General features: G+C 38.0%; 1 protein-coding gene and 1 pseudogene across 1 annotated transcript; one reads left to right on the forward strand and one right to left on the reverse strand.

Annotated features, from left to right (window-relative positions):
- Window positions 1-34: 34 nt before the first annotated feature.
- On the reverse strand, window positions 35-4,726 carry LOC135598506 (probably inactive leucine-rich repeat receptor-like protein kinase At5g48380; annotated as a pseudogene).
- An 899-nt stretch (window positions 4,727-5,625) lies between these two features.
- LOC103972997 (glutamine-dependent NAD(+) synthetase) lies at window positions 5,626-17,903 on the forward strand. The gene is made up of 15 exons (XM_009387443.3): window positions 5,626-6,134; window positions 6,827-7,042; window positions 7,425-7,730; window positions 8,441-8,664; window positions 9,914-10,017; window positions 12,175-12,309; window positions 13,257-13,425; window positions 14,054-14,189; window positions 14,463-14,601; window positions 14,802-14,978; window positions 15,295-15,462; window positions 15,639-15,734; window positions 17,046-17,174; window positions 17,280-17,544; window positions 17,668-17,903. The coding sequence occupies exons 2-14, from the start codon at window positions 6,849-6,851 to the stop codon at window positions 17,502-17,504; spliced, it is 2,202 nt and encodes a 733-aa protein (XP_009385718.1). The 5' UTR covers window positions 5,626-6,134; window positions 6,827-6,848; the 3' UTR covers window positions 17,505-17,544; window positions 17,668-17,903.
- The last annotated feature ends 657 nt before the right edge of the window (window positions 17,904-18,560 follow it).

Here is an 18,560-nt window from a genome sequence, read left to right on the forward strand (position 1 = left end):
TTTGTTACTTCCCATATAATATGATGGTCTTGAGATTATATAGATCGATCTCTGAAAGTACATGGACAATACATTTTCTCATGCACTTTGGAAAATTAATGCATCTTCCATTATCAAAGCCACAAATGAGAGCTACATTTTACATCTCAAAACTACATATAAAATGTGGTTCTTCAGCATGGAAGGGCAAATATCAATTCAAACTATCCAAAACAGTATGCACAAAGGATAAGATAGACAAAAGTAACAACTCCTTGGGCAACTTGTTTGACTTGATGCACAAGAGATTACTAAGGATTCTCGTTAAGATGAGTGATTGTCGTAATCATTCTTGCTCTTCCATGATTATCATTATAGATTTCCACTAGACTTATTTGTTACTTTGCGACAATAAGCTCATCCAGATTATCATTGATACTTGGAGGCAGCAAAAGAAGATCATCATCTGCAGTGAAATGGTATTTCTTCCCGATAGCTCTTAGAAGCCGGTACACTTCAAACATCATAAACCGGAGTAGCTCAGTGTCGTAGTCCTTCCCGATCAATGACTTGTCGATTGCATCCTGAAGAAGAGAGTTGTTCGAAAGAAAAGTCACCCACTCCACCAAACTGCCCTTAAAACTTTCTGAAGCATTTGACACCTGAGTGGGTTTTTCGCCGGTAATCAATTCAAGAACCACTCCGAAGCTGTAAACGTCGCCCTTCGGTGTTGCAACTAGCGTGCGAGGATATTCAGGAGCTACATAACCCAGATCAGCAAACTCGCCATTCACGAAAGTGCTAAGATGTGTATCAACAGGATTCATCAGCCTTGCAAGTCCAAAATCGGATATTTTAGGCTCATAATCCTTGGCCAATAGGATGCATTTAGAACTAATATTATGATGAAGGATGTGAGGATTGCGGATGTTGTGAAGCCACGCCAATCCTTTTGCTGCTCCAATGCTAATCTTCAGCCGTGTTGGCCACTCCAAATTTTTGTCTTCGGCACCTGAACGATGTAGCTGATCGTAAAGAATACCGTTTGGGATGTACTTGTACACCAACAGCCTCTCCTTTTTGGCAACACAATAACCCAACAGGGGAACAAAGTTTTGATGTCTGACATTTCCAAATGTTGTAATCTCAGATACAAACTGGTTCTCAGATTTCTGAGTCCTGAAACCGCTTGATGGCAAGAGAAGTGCCATCTGCAAGTGTTACCTTGTACATTGTCCGTGTTCTTCCAGTGCCAATCATGTTTTCTTTACTGAAATCATTTGTTGCTTTCATGAGATCACCCAATTCATCTTCGATACAGGCTTATCGAACATCAAAACCTATACATAAGAAATATGTCCTTTAAGCTTCACATAAATCAAGCATAGAAAAATAGAAACATAGATAAAGAAGAGAAACCATCATCCTAGATTAGAACGTCAACTGAAATTTCAGATCATTAACAAGATGAAGGGTAAAGTCAGCTTACCTTGATGCCCTTAACTTCTTTCATAGACTTGGCCTACTTGTTTTCTTCTACGTCTGTCTCTTTCTTCTTGTAAGGCATTTTACGCATACAGAAGTATAAAACAAATCCAACAACAACGATGATCATTATAATACCACCAGTAGCTGAGCCTATAATTACCCCAGTATTACCCTTCTTAGAATTCACTGTGCAATAATTTGAAGGTGCCCCATAAAAATGGCGGTTGTTTAAAAAATTTGATGCTTTGACTGGAGCATGCAATGAAGGAATTGGGCCAGATAACTGGTTGCAAGAAACATCAAACTCGGACAGTTGTGACAGTCAGTTTAGTTGCCCTGGGATCTGTCCAGTCAATTGATTATGCTGAAGGTTAAGCAAATTAAGATAAGTGCAACCAGAGAGATTCACTGGAATTTCACCTGAGAAATTGTTGAATGAAAGGTCAAGCGATGTGACATAAGGTAACCTTTTTGAAATATCAGCAGGAATCAATCCAGAAAGGTTGTTTCTTGAGAGATCCAGCCCAGTCAAGCTTGTGCAATTCTCAAGTCCTGAAGGAAATTGACCTTGAAGTCCCATATTGGAGAGCGCAGATTCAGGACCTTGTTTTCATCAGGATGCCAACATTCCACACCAGCAAAGCTGCACATGGACCCTTCCAATATATTGTCGATTTCCATGAGTAGAACAGGTTGTTTTCAGGGTCTTTCAGTGATTGCTGTAAGATTCATAAATAGAGTACCAAAAGGTCTGGTCTTAAAGGCCAATGATATTCAAATTCGAACTTGCTCCCCATTCTGAAATAGAAGCAACAGGATCAAAAAAACCACTGGCTGCCCTTTTTTTTTTTTTTTCCAATGTTCAGTTAGATAAAGGAACAGATCTTCGCAAGCACAAGCAGTTCTGATGCCAATACTAACATATATTTCTCATCATGTGAGCATAGTTCCCAAGATGCAGTAATTAACATAAACTAAAATCACATATAAAGCAGAACAATAACAACGATCAATCAATTATATATCAGATGACAGATGAAAACTCTAGATAAGAAAGTAAGCTTACAAGGATACTGAATAATTCTACGAACTTCATCCTAATCTAAACTATGCAACAAAAACATATACCTGACTCTCGCTGTAAAGCAGAATTTGGCTACGATGCTCCTTCATTTTCATTCACAATCATGAAACCCTAGGGCCTAGACTACAGCAAATAAGTAACTTTTGACATAAAAAGATGAAAAACTATAAACATGACCCACAACACTTAGAGAAAAACAGCATGATCAAAATTCTAATAGTTATAGTATGACTATATTCTACCTCTATGTCATGGAAAAAAGTATTCTTATTAATGTAAGATGTACAATTTATATTGGAACAAGCAACTTAACTTATAATATGGATAAACAATAAAATCTCAACTGGAAGCAAATAAAGCCCAAAGAATCTCTGACAACATAATTCCTTTAGATTATAAAAGATTAAATATTTGGTAACATACTGTCACGGACTTAGTTGGAATTGCCTAAGTCATGAGTCACCCTCGCGACAAAGTCACGGACTTAGCTGGAGTTGCCTAAGTCGTGAAACACCCTTGCACTAACTTCTCAGACTTAGCTGGGATTGCCTAAGTCATGAGGCGCCCTTGCGATATATGCATTGGCAAAGGGTCAGCCTAGTTGCAACCTTGTACAGGTCCCGAAGGACCTGTAAAACAGCAAATTGATTAGTTTAAAAACGAGCGTCGGACAACTCCCGACATTTCGCGAAGAGGGAAGCTTTATAAGCAATACAATAAACACTTGATGTGTAAGAGAAAAGAGAGGAAGGAGAGAATAAGGACTTTAGAAGGCTGAACGAATAGTTACAAGTTCACCAACAATTGCTCACCGGGTGTCGGGCGCGAAGCCGTCAAGTTAACGTGTGAACTTGTGAAGATTGTTTAATGCCTCATACTACCCCAAAGCCCGATCCCCCCTGATGCCACCCGGGGGGTTCCAAGGTGCTTAGATGGTTGGCGTTTCGCGTGCAGCTGTGATCTGTAGAAAATAAGTCGTGGCACGCGAAAACGGAGCCATTTTGGGACAGTTTTGCTTGGTGCGGTGAGCGGTCACACTGCAGCACTGTGAATAAGGACTTTAGAAGGCTGAACAAATAGTTGCAAATTCGCCAACAACTGCTCACTGGGTGTCGGGCGCGAAGCCGTCAAGTTAACGTGCGAACTTGTGAAAATTGTTAAATGCCCGATACTACCCCAAAGCCCCATCCCCCCTGATGCCACTCGGGGGGTTCCAGGGTGCTGAAATGGCTGACGTTTTGCGTGCGGCTGCGATCTGTAGAAAACAAGTCATGGCACACGAAAACGGAGCCATTTTGGGACAGTTTTGCTTGGCACGGTGAGCAGTCACACTGCACCGCTGTGAACTGTCGTTGCTTACATTTGTCAAGTAAAAACATACAAAACCAAGACAAAATATGCTGCCAAGCATCTGTACAAACATGCAAAAGTAACAAACGATTTGTTGAGCGAAGATGTTGTGGGTGCACGATGATCGTTCGTGACATTACAACCAACATAAGCTTTTTCTTTTTCATTTAAGAAATCAAAAGTTACGAAGCTAAAAAATTCACAAGAAATTAATCTGAACTACTTGTACCAATGACAATCCAGTTAGTCGTAGTAATCCACTCATAAATCTAAACATAAATATAGAGGAAGAAAGAACAGACCAGCCTACCAATCAAGAATTCCACCCAAGATAATCTTCAAAAGATTCATCAACAAGCAAACATAATACGCAAATCCTTGTAGCAACCACAGAATTGGACCATGAATAACTAGAAGGAAATCATCACATGCATAACCTATAAAAGAGAAAACTGAGGAATCGTTCATTCGTTCTACACTTCACTGAATCAAACATCACTGAGCCTCAACAAACTTCCATGAAACCAGCCCATCCAACACCATAAGCCACTATTTCAGGACACTAGATAAACTGAAAGGATAGTAGAAGACCAAAGATCTCTTCTTTTTACCCCATGCTTCATCAAAACCCTCCAAACTCGCAGCAACCAACTAAAAGACAAAATTTCACGACACATGAGCTTAGAAAGATCAATCCCGCAGACTAAAAATTTCACATGTACAGAATAAATACATGATAAAACCTAGGCCACCAAAATAATGAACAGATAACAAGAAAAAGCAATCAAAGAACATCGTAGAACACCAAAAAAGATCCCAATTTGATCACTAACCAAGAATGCCGAGGCCAAGAGGCAGACCGTGACCAGCAATCCATGAGAAACCCTCTCTCTGCTCTCTAGAGATCCCAAATTGGGGACGTGGAGCTCAAAGGACGAGACTTTCTCGTTCCCTGCGTGTCTCTATTCCACTCCGCTGCTCCAGTAAAGCACGAGATAAAAGGAGTGGAAACTTCATCGCAACCGCGGAAAACACCACCACGAGTAACGAGAAAGCACGCGAAAAATAAGAGGCAACTCTCATCTATTCCCACAACATATCCCACCAAAATCCAAAATTGGGTATTTTTTATCTCATCGATTCCCCTTTTCGTACTCATCTCCTCTTTGATTTGGCGGACAGTCGACCATCTTGAGATTCCCACAACTCTCCCGTTCTTTTCTCCTGTAGTTGACATCAACTGTTGCGTTCCGTCAGCCAACCCCTCCACCGTTGAAGAATACATAAAACCAATAATCCGTCCGTTGGATTTCTCCTCCGGTCAACGAGACCGCGAATCTCCACCGTCGATTTCATCCCGGAAACGCCCAGCATCCCGACTTGGGCCCCGCCTCACCTCTTCGCAACGATCTGTTACCAACGTGTCAAATGACTACTGCTTGAAACGAGGGTCCCACATAAACGGTGATGCTTTCTTCCTCTAAAAGATACTTTCCCTACCTTCTTGACCTACTCTACGGATACCTGTGCTGTGATTGGAGACAATTGTGGGGCCCACATAAAGGGTGCACTTTGTTTCTTTGACCGGTCTCGTGCATGAGGAGAGACGCAGAGGTTGCTTATCTTCACCGGCGTTAGATGCCTGCAACAGAACGAGACGACTACAATTCGATTTGGACTCTCTAAAGTCAACGTGGAGACTCATGACGAGCCGATTCGGCCGCCTTCTCTTTTCTTCTCGCGCGATCAATTTGGTCACCGTCGCTTCATCCGTCGTTTCCCATTCGCCCAAGAGGGATCGTCATCTCTCCTCTCTCCCGAATCGTTCGTTAATCGTGGATGGTATGGATTGACGGGTGATGAATCGCATCGTCACGAACCCAATCACCGTGCGGATCACCATTTCGTGACTCCTCGTTGCGACCGAACGTTGTGGCACCTCTTGACGGGGCGGACGTCGACGACCCCTCCAAGGCTGAATCAGAAACGAGTGGAGGCGTAGCGTATGCGGTGGAGAATCCCAAGCTCGATAAGAGCGGTCCTGCTTCTTCGATTTCCACCAGGAATCCCACGTCCTGCCTCCTTCCGCGTTAGATTGGAGTAGGGTTTCAAGAACTCAAGGGTTACGATCGCCATTGCGTAGCTGAATTGATCTGTCAAAGTCTTTTCTTTAATCGGTTCTCTAGAGCTATCGCGATTTCTCGATCTGTCGCTCACTACCAGCGCACCTCAAGTAAGCCTCCTCCTCTCCTCTTACTTGCCGCTTGTGATGTTTGGAAATACCCAATCGGGAACAATGATCCAAACAAACTCATATCCTGCACCTTCGATCCATAGAATAGGCAAAAAATCGCGGTCAAGAAGAACTTTTGGGATTCCTGTTCGCAGAACAAGTTCCAACAGGGCCTAAATAACTTGTTTTCCTGTTGTAATCGTAGTTACTCCGTTACGCTTTTCTTGGGTTTGGCTTCCGTGTTTAGTTCCGGTTTACAAGTTGCGAATTTGGAATTGAGCACAATCGTCCAAGAAAATTCATAAGCTGTAAAACTTTGATCTAGCGAACAAGCAAGAATTTTCCGCAAGTTCAAAATTCTGGGAATCATATACTGATAACAAATTTCAACTGGACCTAAATAGCTTGCTTTTCTGCTTAGTTGTAGGTTGTTTTATCTTGCACTTTTTTGTCCTTAAGTTTGTTGTTTATATCCGGCTTTCAAGATAAGAATTTTCCTTAATTTGATAAACATCAGTGCTGATACACAATAAAGATGAAAGTCTAATGTTTTCTAGCTCTTCTTCTTTGCTTTAATATGAAATGATGATCAACCATCTTGGATGGGAAAAGAACTGTTTATGTATATAAACAATTATCAAATAGTTTTTTAATATTCCATTGGATAGTAGCTTATTATGATTTAATGTCAGGGTCAAAAAATAGAACTTGACAATGAGGCTGTTGAAGGTGGCATCATGTAACCTAAACCAATGGGCCATGGATTTTGACAACAATCTGCAGAATATCAAAGATTCAATCTCGAGGGCTAAAGAAGCGGGTGCTAGAATTAGGATAGGTCCAGAGCTTGAAGTTACTGGTTATGGCTGTGAAGATCATTTTCTGGAGCAAGACACTGTTTCTCATGCGTAAGTTTCTTTTGTATAATGAGATTTTTTATTTTTAATTACATTTTTTTAATAGTGAGCACTAGATGTCATCTGAAAAATGCGCTGAAAAATTGGGATGACAATAAGAACATCTTTATTTGTAAATCGTATGTATGAACCAAGATGTCAAATACTGTTTGGACTGATATGTATGAACCGGTATCTATTGCTTCAACTGAGGATTGGTATTGGACCATATTGTTTGGTATATTGCCTGGGACACTAGTACTTGTATTGGTTCAACTAATTGTCAAAATGAGTAACGGACGTGGACTGAGATTTAAATCCTTGAGCAGTAGTATGCTATTATTAGTAGCCCTATTTTCCTTTTACTAATGGAGTTTAAGCATTTTGGCTGCAGATGGGAATGCTTGAAGGATATTCTTTTAGGCGATTGGACTGAGGATATACTGTGTAGTATAGGTATGCCTATAATTCATGCAGGTGTAAGATATAACTGCCAGGTTTTCTGCTTGAATAGAAGGATACTTATGATCCGCCCAAAGATGGCCCTTGCAAATGATGGAAATTACAGGGAATTTCGATGGTTCTCAGCTTGGACTTTTAAAGACAAGCTCATTGAATTCCAACTCCCGACAGATGTCTCTGAGTCCATATCACAGCATTCAGCACCCTTTGGCTATGGTTACATCCAGCTTTTAGATGCGTAAGCAGCTCGATGATGATTTCTAGTAATGTAGCATGATGCATACTTTGTACTTTTGTAGTCTTTTTGTGTTCTGTTTTTCTTGTTGGTGCACATGATTTTGATTAGATGTCAAAGGTCAATGTTATCCACTTGCTAAATCTTTGGTAACCGTGAAGAATAATCCATGTTTGTGTGATTCTTTTTTCTGCTTAAAGTTTCTTCAGTTTTTTCATCATAATGTTGCTTGCAAATAGCCCATGTTTGTATAATCACTTCTATAATCTATTAACATTTCCAAATTGGTATTAGAACTATTTTTGGATGCTATTCATTACCTTTTCCTTCCAATTTTTTACAAACTTTACAAAACTTTATTGTTGCCCCATCATTTTCCTCCATCATAGATATTCCTGTGGAGGTCTCTCTTTTACTGGGGAATATCATCTACAATTTTAGCTGAAGCTTACCCACTTTGAGTTGACAATTAGATAGAACAATTTTGCTCATACTCCTTGAGTCCAGAAATTGGAGAAATGGTTAGTTCATCAGTAATTAGTTTGTTTATCCTGGTTATATTAATTATCTGTATTTTCTGTTAGAATTGGTGACTGTTTTTGTAGTCGTTTAACTTCTAAAGCTTTCTGTCTGTCGCTATAAAGTTTTACAAATTTATAATTGATGCCTGTGACTCCTAAACTGCTTGTTTTGGTATTATCGCCTCTTTTCAGATCTGTGGCTGCTGAAACATGTGAAGAGCTCTTTACTGCTAATGCTCCTCGAATTGCACTAGCATTAAAGGGCGTTGAGATTTTTACGAATGCCAGTGGAAGTCATCATCAGCTGAGAAAGCTTAATCTTCGAATGGATGCAATAAAAAATGCAACCCGTTTTTGTGGAGGCGTTTACATGTACAGTAATCACCAAGGATGCGATGGCGGCCGCCTTTACTATGGTGTGTCATTTATTTTTTCTTTGAACTTGGTAATTGTTAGTTTAGTTTTGCATTGGTCATGCTCTACTGGTTATGGTGGTTTCAAATATTTATGGAACATAGTGATAATCTTTAACCTGATTTTGGCATCAACATTTGCTTTCTGTGCCTTGTGTCAGCTGGATATATAGAATGTTACATGCTATCAACACAGTCCAACATCATAATATGCTTACACAAGCTAGTGGGATTGGAAAGAAAAAGAAGAGAAAGGAAAACCAAAAAGAAAAAGTGAAAATATAACTGTTGATCAAACAAGGTCCACTATCTTTGACAGGATTAGTTGTGGACACTCAATGTCAGTACAATGTTTCTAGAGGCACTCGATTATGCTGATTGAACCACTCATTCCATTGCACAATTTCCTGGAATGTGGAGTATTCTGATCTTTGTAAGACTGCCTGTGTGGATTTGCCATTTAGCTTGGCTCATGGTATGTGAGGATGGAGTTGGTTCATTAGATTGGGTCATGGCATGTACCGAACCACTTGAGTTGCTTTCTTCATTAGTAAGATATTTTGGTTTGCTAGGTAATTTATCTCACTTGGCCATAAGTAATGGTGGTAGAAGATTTGAAACCTTTGAACTAGTTAATATTTTTGTACTTGTCTAAGTATTTTTTGTCATTTTAGCTTTTCTTGAATCAATGTGTCAACAAACTTGAATAACATTTGTGGAACTGGAATGAAAAATCTGGCAATCAGGATCTTATGATCATTGGGAGTGAAATGGCCATTGAACGTTGATGGCAGTCCCATAGGGTAGGGTGATTCTGGTAATTATGACACTGTGATCCATGACCCAATCTGGTTGTGTATCGGTATTATCAGGTACTGTTATCATTCACTCTTACATGGTAAAGCAGAAATAGATATGAGATCTTTGCCAAGGGGTTCATGGCACTTTTTTGCTCTTTTTGCATAGTGGTTGAAAATTGAAGCTTTTATGTTCCACCGGCTGTGTTCTTATACGATAAAGCATCTTTTTTGTATAACTATGTAGAATGGTTTACCTAATAATACACTTAGTTGCTTTGTTTTTTCATATTTCTTGTCCTAGCTAAGAGCCATCTTTATTGCAAATAATGGTATGTTTTATGGTATTGGGAAAAAAATTTTGTAGTGTTTCTTGGTTTTCGGATTGGGTTTCTTTTGCTAGAGAACTGCCAGAATTAGAGCCTTCTTGTCATTGTAACATGTTCTCTTAACAGATGGATGTTCTTGCATTGCTGTGAACGGAGACATTGTTGCTCAGGGGTCTCAATTTTCCTTGAAAGATGTTGAAGTTTCAACTGCCATTGTAGATCTGGATGCAGTAGGTCATTTGTTCCAGTTGTATTCACATTTCTTTTGTTTGTTTTAGCATTAGTAGCTTTTGGCTTTTAAGTCTAAATTGGTGCTAGAGTTTCATGGACTAATTTGTGTCAAATATTTTAATAAATCCAAAGAGGTTAAAACAAGGATTTTTATGTGTACACACATATATGGCATATTCTAGGCACATTAGCACCAAAAACAAGGTTATTGAATTTTTTATCTTAATGTTGCACGAAATTGAGAGGTTTAGATCAAGGTTCGCAATTTCAATCCATACCAACGTATCGAGCCTTGCTCAGTATGTTACGTATTGAGGCGTACCGAGCGGTATATCTAAAATAGCATAAAACCCTCCGAAAATACCTAGAAAATAGAAAAAAAAAAAAAAGTTAGGATAGAGTTTTTAAGTTAGAAATAAATATACATTTAGTATAGTTTTAACAAAACTAATGTAATTTAGGTAAGAATAGTGCCATATTTTTTTTCGGACTTTGAGGAGTCGCATTGTGTAAGGTTCGTAATGTGATCCAATCCATAAATCATTGGTTTGTTGAGTTTAGAAGAGTAAAAATATGAGAATAAGAGAGAGATTATGAGTGAAAATGAGCTTGAGAGAGTTTAAGATAGTGTAAGAGTGAAATGAATTGAAAGAGGGGGAAAGAAAGGATTTAAAAATCCTTTAGGGTGCCTCTAACGGTCAAATTAACCGTTTGAAAACTGATATAAGTTGGTAACGGCCGGTTTCAACAGTTACCGCCCAATACAAGTTGGTAATTGCCAAAATTTCAACCATTACCGCCCGATATGGGGCCAAAAATTTGGTACCGCCCGTTAATAGACGGTTCGCATGTCGAGAGGCTCTCGGACCGATATGTACCATCCGTATTGGATGGTACACATCGAAATTAAAAACCTTGGTTTAGATAGGGGTGGAAATGGAACACATATACAATGCATATAGGGAAGCCCACAACTGTGTTTATTTTTAATCAGCAGACACCAACTCATTGTTGGTCTGATATTAAACCTTGTAATTACATTATTTGGTATGAATAGATATGGCTTTGGATATAAAATGGATGCAACTTCCAATCAGATTTAAGGTGGATATAGATGTGAAAATTTGTAGAATTTGATATGTTACCAACACATGATTACGATAGTATGTTGGATTACTTAATCGTATTTATTGGAGAAGTAAACTTTGTTGCAAATGTGACAAGAAAAAATGAATGATAAAAACAAAAAAAATATATCTGTCTAATTCCAGTTTCAGTAATGAATTTGATTGGTATAGTATCAGCACCTTGTATCACTAGAAAAAATAATAGTAAATTGGATATTGACTGGTTTTACTTACTTTATTGACTGGTATCTGATCCTTGTGAGAAAAAGTTATGTACCATCTAAAAAAATCAATCAAATATCTTTCCTTGCTAATATAGTCAAATTTAACATTTTACATTGATAGGTATTATGACAGTTGAGTGGAATGGACGTTGTGAGGTCATGAAACCTATTGATAGGTGATTTTGTTAAACATAGATTAGATGGAATGTTCCCACATATTGCAATAGTTAGAAAAGACTAATTAATTAATTTATAGTTATGATTGTTTCTATATGTAATCAAGTATTCATCGTTCCTAATAAGAGTAGAAAATATAATTGAGTCTTCAATTGTATTCCTTTTAACTACAATATAAAATTATGTCTTTAAATTTTTTTTATGTTTAATATATACCTGATTAGCCTAAATCTATGAGTCCAATTTGGGTAGCTCAATTTTGGACTTACCCAATTAAATAAAGATAACTGATATGAACACATATTTGTATTCATATCCAGAAGAATTCAGACGGTAAATTTTAAATATGAATATGAACACATGAAGACACATTTATTTAACCATAATTACTTTCATTTGGAAATATCAGACACATTATCTGGGACACTTTCACCTCTACATATAGAGCAATCATATATATTTTTTCTTGATGCTAACATTGGTCTGAAGATTGTTTGTCTTAGTTCCATTCTTGAAAAATGGAACCATATCCACTTTTAGTTTCACATTGCACTAGAAAATATATATTGTTCGTTGTAGTTCTTTCCTTTTTCCCACTTTAAAATTTTAACTTGTTTGTAAAAAACAGGTATCTAGTTATCGGGGATCTACAAGTAGTTTTAGAGAGCAAGCAAGTCACCAAGAAGATGTTCCCTCAGTTAGAGCACCATACAAACTTTGTCAAGCATTTAATCTAGGAATGGTTCCAAGTAGTCCGGTGGAGGTTAGCTTCTCTTTATTAAGTATTGATCATCTGGAAACCTTTTAATTTATTGATACTTATATTTATGATCTGATTTAGTGTTCTTCTTGGAGGTGAAAGTAAATATTGAGCTATGGCTAGTTGTATTTATCACTATGTTTGCTTAATTCTGTCATGTTATAGTTATTTTGTTTACAGTATTTACAGAACACTTTCATAGTAGCTGCAAAGATTTTGATAGTTCTAGAAAAAGCCAGCTCGTCATTCCATACTAGACAATTTGCATGATAAGAGGTTAGGTCCCTTTATATTGTTTATGTTTTTAATGGTTTTAAGTCTTTTAATGTTCCACCATTTGCAAAGAATGATAAACATGTAATTGGTTACAAACTTATTCTTCTTTCTCCTAAGAAACTATGTATGCTTTAGAAGCAAGTATTGACACCAAGGTATGTTGCTCTTTCGAGACCTGGGTGGACAGCTTTTAATGGTTGGATGAAACTAATTACATATTTTAAAATTGTATGCTCCATTTTTAAGACAAAATTCTGATGATAACTATTTTAAGTTTATCAATGTTGTAGTATGATTTTACATATCTATTAGGAAAAGAGAAATAAGAAAGAAAAGATGACCATCTATTTGAATGGATGTTGTTTCTATTTTTTAAGTACTTGTATCTCACTGAAGTTGGAAAAAATATACTTTTCTGCTTCCAACAAAATCTGTAAAGGTCATGACGTTTGTTTGACATCATATTCTTCCAATAATCAGGTATGTACATATGTAAGCTTTTGGAGGGATTCCATCTGAACTCTCTCTCCATGGTGCATTTTGGCAGATTTATTTACATTTATAGAACTCCTCTTATTAATGTAAACTTCTTTGAATGTTTTGTAGCTTTTTATTAATGTATTGGTTTAGTTGCATTATGTGAAGTTTACAAAAAATTATATCTTGACATACAGATTAGGTATCATTGTCCGGAGGAAGAGATTGCTTTAGGTCCTAGTTGTTGGTTATGGGACTATCTACGAAGAAGTGGAGCATCTGGCTTTTTGCTTCCTCTTTCAGGTGGTGCTGATAGTTCTGCTGTTGCAGCCATTGTTGGTTGCATGTGCCAACTTGTCATAAAAGGTGGGTTCTATGATGTTAATGTTATTGCAGGAATTTCATGTCTATACTTCAGATAGGTAATATATTTTATGAAATAAAAAGGGAATGTACTAAATATTTAGTGTCATCATGTTTGCCACTTAATCCAGCCAAGGTCTTTCTGGTGTCCAATGTGAGTTTGAATTTTTTTAGGAATCCATATCTTGAGTACAAGCAATCTTTCAACTGGAACACCACCGAGTTTGAACTGTAGCACTCTATGCTAGAATTTCAATGATTTCTTTAAGTATCAAATCCTTATTATGACAATCAGGCTGTTAATATAGTTGCTACCTTTTGGTTTGGCACAATGTGATTGTTATCAAATCCTTATTATGACAATCACACTGTGCATAGTTATTGGTCATGTGGCCATGAACGTGAGTGGTATGGTTTGGTACAAACTACAATGTGATTGTTGTGTGCTATGACATGTAGTTTGGTCACATGCACGTGTGCTATAGCTGTAACTTGCTAGTTGGGTATCTACATACCTTACGCTATAGCAAGAAAATCCTTGTTCCAATTAATGCATTAATCAAGATTCAAGATAATGTTTGACTGAGAACTGCACCAGCATTTTGATTAGCCAATTGATAGAACATTGCAGATATTGAAGATGGAGATGACCAGGTAAAAGCTGATGCCCTAAGAATTGGCCAGTATAAGAATGGTGAGTTTCCAACAGACAGCAGGGAGTTTGCCAAGCGAATATTCTACACTGTCTATATGGGAACTGAAAACAGGTATTTATCTGGAAATAATCCGAAAAACACTTTTTACGTTCATATTGATATATATTGTGCAGAGAATCATAAAAAATTTACCACTTCTTTCTGCTGATATATATTGGATACACTCTTTTTCCCACCTCCAAGTAGCAACTTGAATGATGGTCCAAATGAACCCCCTTTTCCATTGATTTCTTGAAACTGATATTTTTTACGTTCATATTGATCCAAGTAATTTGTTACTCTTTTATTTAAGCTGCTGATTCTTTTCGTCGGGGTACCATGCAGTTCTGAAGCAACTAGATCTCGTGCTAAGAGGTTGGCAGATGAAATTGGTTCATGGCACCTAAATGTAGATATTGATAGTGTTGTTTCTGCACTGCTTTCTTTGTTTCAAACTCTTACAGGAAAGCGTCTGCGTTACAAGGTCATTCTTGTGATTGTTACCAAGCATTATTATGTTAAACTCATTTTCTCCTGTTTTCAGTAACATTATCTTTAGGTTACTATTTTAAAATATACCATGATTTAAATATAGTGCAATATATTTTATGATGTCAAAAATGAAAATTTGTGCAAATAAATATCACTGACTGTAAAATTTTGTTTTTCCTTCTGAATGTACAGGTTGATGGAGGATCCAATACAGAGAATCTAGCACTGCAAAATATTCAAGCTCGAGTTAGAATGGTGCTCGCATTTATGCTAGCATCTCTTATGCCATGGGTTCATAGCAAATCTGGCTTTTTTCTTGTGTTAGGCAGCTCAAATGTGGATGAAGGTTTACGTGGTTACTTGACAAAGGTAAAATTTTGTTTTGCTTGTTGGAAAGCTACTACTTCTTGGCTCACTAAAATATTGTGGCTGTTGACCTTGTTTAATTATCAAAAGATCATGGCCTAAACTTGAACCATACCTTCTTAAACTTGAAGACACATTTCAAAAGTCTGGAAAGGCATATATGCTTTTTGCCATTAAGTTCCTCATTGATGAACATCTTATGAACATCCTACTGGATTAGTCGCTTTTGATGTATTTGATTTATTTTATTAAGCTAATAATTTTCAAATGAACAGAAGTGTCTTGTTACTGACAATTTTTTCTGCAAATTCTCCAAAAGTATGACTGCAGTTCAGCAGATATAAATCCGATTGGGAGTGTAAGCAAGCAAGATCTCCGGTCTTTTCTACGTTGGGCTGCAATTCATCTTCACTATCCTTCATTGGCAGAGGTTGAAGCGGCACCTCCAACCGCAGAACTCGAGCCTATCCGTTCTGACTATAACCAGGTATTTTTGCTTACTTCATCTTGTTTTACATTTTATACTTTCAAGTTTCAATTATGAAGTAGCTCCTTACCTCCTTAGTGGAGTAGTCTCCATATCCTTCATCTAATGGTGTATTATTTATATTTTAATGCAACTATGAAATAGAGGAACTAAGATTTGGTATCTATGTAAATCAGTTGGATGAAGTGGACATGGGCATGACTTATGAGGAATTATCGATTTATGGGAGGCTGAGGAAAATTTTCCGATGTGGACCTGTGTCTATGTTTCAGGTGAGCTTGCTGGACCCTATGCTTTGTTCATGTTTATTGAGCTCTCTCAAACTTGAAACAGTGTTTATATACAACAGATGTAAGAAAGATTTTATAATTAAGATTGTGTAGTACTCTTGTACATAGTTTTGTTATATACACGCGTTTTAAGTCTGAACATGTACTAGTGTGCGAAACCAGTCGAGTTTCACATAAGATCCGACTCCAGGCCTATGACCTCCTTGCAGTACTGAGCTGCAGGACAGACCAAGGAAAAAAAAAAAATGTTTGTCACAGAGAGATAGGGGATGGCAGTATGGATGAGCAAGGATTTTGAGTGATCTCTGTACTTTATATTAAGTTTATATGGCAAAGACATCAAGTTCGGATTGGTTCTTTGTTCCCGCACATCAAGTTTCACATAAGATCCGACTCCAGGCCTATGACCTCCTTGCAGTACTGAGCTGCAGGACAGACCAAGGAAAAAAAAAAATTGTTTGTCACAGAGAGATAGGGGATGGCAGTATGGATGAGCAAGGATTTTGAGTGATCTCTGTACTTTATATTAAGTTTATATGGCAAAGACATCAAGTTCGGATTGGTTCTTTGTTCCCGCACATCAAGTTTCACATAAGATCCGACTCCAGGCCTATGACCTCCTTGCAGTACTGAGCTGCAGGACAGACCAAGGAAAAAAAAAAATTGTTTGTCACAGAGAGATAGGGGATGGCAGTATGGATGAGCAAGGATTTTGAGTGATCTCTGTACTTTATATTAAGTTTATATGGCAAAGACATCAAGTTCGGATTGGTTCTTTGTTCCCGCACTAATGAGCTCAATTGAGTTCATGCAATTCATATCACAAGAGTTCGAAGCATGTCCATTCACAAGCAGAACTAATATGCTTAATTAGGCTGGTATTGCACTATATGGGACACACTCATGGCAACCGGGAGGTTGGTTGGGTTTGTGCCATTGTGTATTTGGTGGCAACACACAACTCATCATGTGGTGAGTTCTCAATCAGCTTTCACTTTCAAGGTGTTTATGCTCACTGGCATCAAAAATAGGCCAGTCTAAGCATGCACCTTCTGACCCTGTATCATACAGTTATTTTTCTGGTATGGGAACCCACACATACCAATTTATCCTTGTTTGCTACTGCTGACAAATAAAATCCAACTTATGGTTGACTCCAGGTTCTGAATGTGAATTTTCAGACCTTTGGATGGTGGATCTTGAGATCTCTTCTTATTATGTATTTCAACTAACATATAGACCACATTTCACTCTACATTGCTTTTCTCAATTGAATGCTGCTTATATTTGCAGAATCTGTGTCATAAGTGGTGTGGTAAATTAACTCCATCAGAGGTAGCAGAGAAAGTAAAACACTTCTTCAAGTACTACTCCATCAATCGGCATAAGATGACAGTGTTGACTCCCTCATATCATGCTGAGGTAATCCTATTCTTCATCACATAGCCTCTTCATTAGATTTTTTGTTCCTTCGTGGAAGAAATCTTCTAGCTATAACTAATTTTAACCTAATATCAATGCTTGTAGAGCTACTCACCTGAAGATAACAGATTTGACCTTCGTCAATTCCTGTACAACTCAAGATGGCCTTATCAGTTTCGAAAGATCGACGAGCTCATCAATAAAGCAGCTGATCAAAGAGCAGCTAATCTTCCAGAGCAAAGACCAGAAGATTCAGATATCAAGTCGGGCTGCGGAAGTGGCACAGGAGTCGTGGCAGTGGGATCCAGCAATACGAATGCTGGCCTTTAGGATAAGAACATGATAGAATTTAGATGCAGCAGAGCAACAGGTTCTTCTTCTCATCCTTTTCCTTCGCTTGTACCGCCATTTTCCATTCACGCTAATATCAACTGTTCTTAAATCTAGTTCATCTATTGATCTCCCGCAAGCCTAACACAGCTTATGGTTGCAGAAGCTGCGGACAGGCTTACCGACACCACATCAGAAGTTATTAATGTTTGGTCTGACAAATAAAAAGTCAACCAGTCTCATTATTATTCTCAGGTGCATGCCTGAGAATAATAATCAAAGAATAATTTCTGTAATTAGCACAATTAAATCCCTTTTTTTCCCTGATTTTACAGAATTGAAGATGTGAATGCAACATTTTCTCTTTCAATAAAAGTATTTGTTTTGACTTTTTCCCAACTCATGATGATGTATATTCTTTTCTCAAAAATTTCTTTTATTACTCAGGTCAGGTCAGGTCAGGTCAGAAAAAAGTAACCTTAATCATTACAAATATATATATATATAATTATTACAGAAGGAATTGTCTTTTTAGTTCATCTGTCCCTTTGACCATCCAAAATATGGGCTACCAAAGCAGTGGCAAAGAGCATGACATGGACAACTCCCACCCAACTAGCAAAATATCTAAGGATGATCCGAAATAGTTAGACAAGAAATCAATGAAAATTTTATAGATGAGATTTCTACAAGAAAAAAAGGAAGAAAAATCTACAAAGTGGTGAGGGGTTCCAAAGAGAACCTTATCCTCATCATTCCTCTTCGTATAAATAGCAAACTCCATCCATCTCATGCTCACCAGAGGAAGCAAAACCACCTCCAAAGATGCAGGCAGCAGCTCCTCAAACCCAGAGCTGTCGCCGTCACCTCATCGGAAACCTCCACCATCGACTACAGCTCCTCCATCTCGTACGTACGCTCTCTCTCTCTCTACTGTTGATGACATCTTCCCTGCTGGGGTTTGCAGCGTGTTTCCCATGGAGGCGTGTGAGATACTCGGTGGCGAGGCATGCAACGCCAGGATGTTCCCGGAAGCGAAGCTCGCGGCAGCGGCCG

The sequence above is a fragment of the Musa acuminata genome, chromosome BXJ1-2 (genome assembly GCF_036884655.1).
Source record: "Musa acuminata AAA Group cultivar baxijiao chromosome BXJ1-2, Cavendish_Baxijiao_AAA, whole genome shotgun sequence".
Taxonomy (NCBI): Eukaryota; Viridiplantae; Streptophyta; class Magnoliopsida; order Zingiberales; family Musaceae; genus Musa; species Musa acuminata.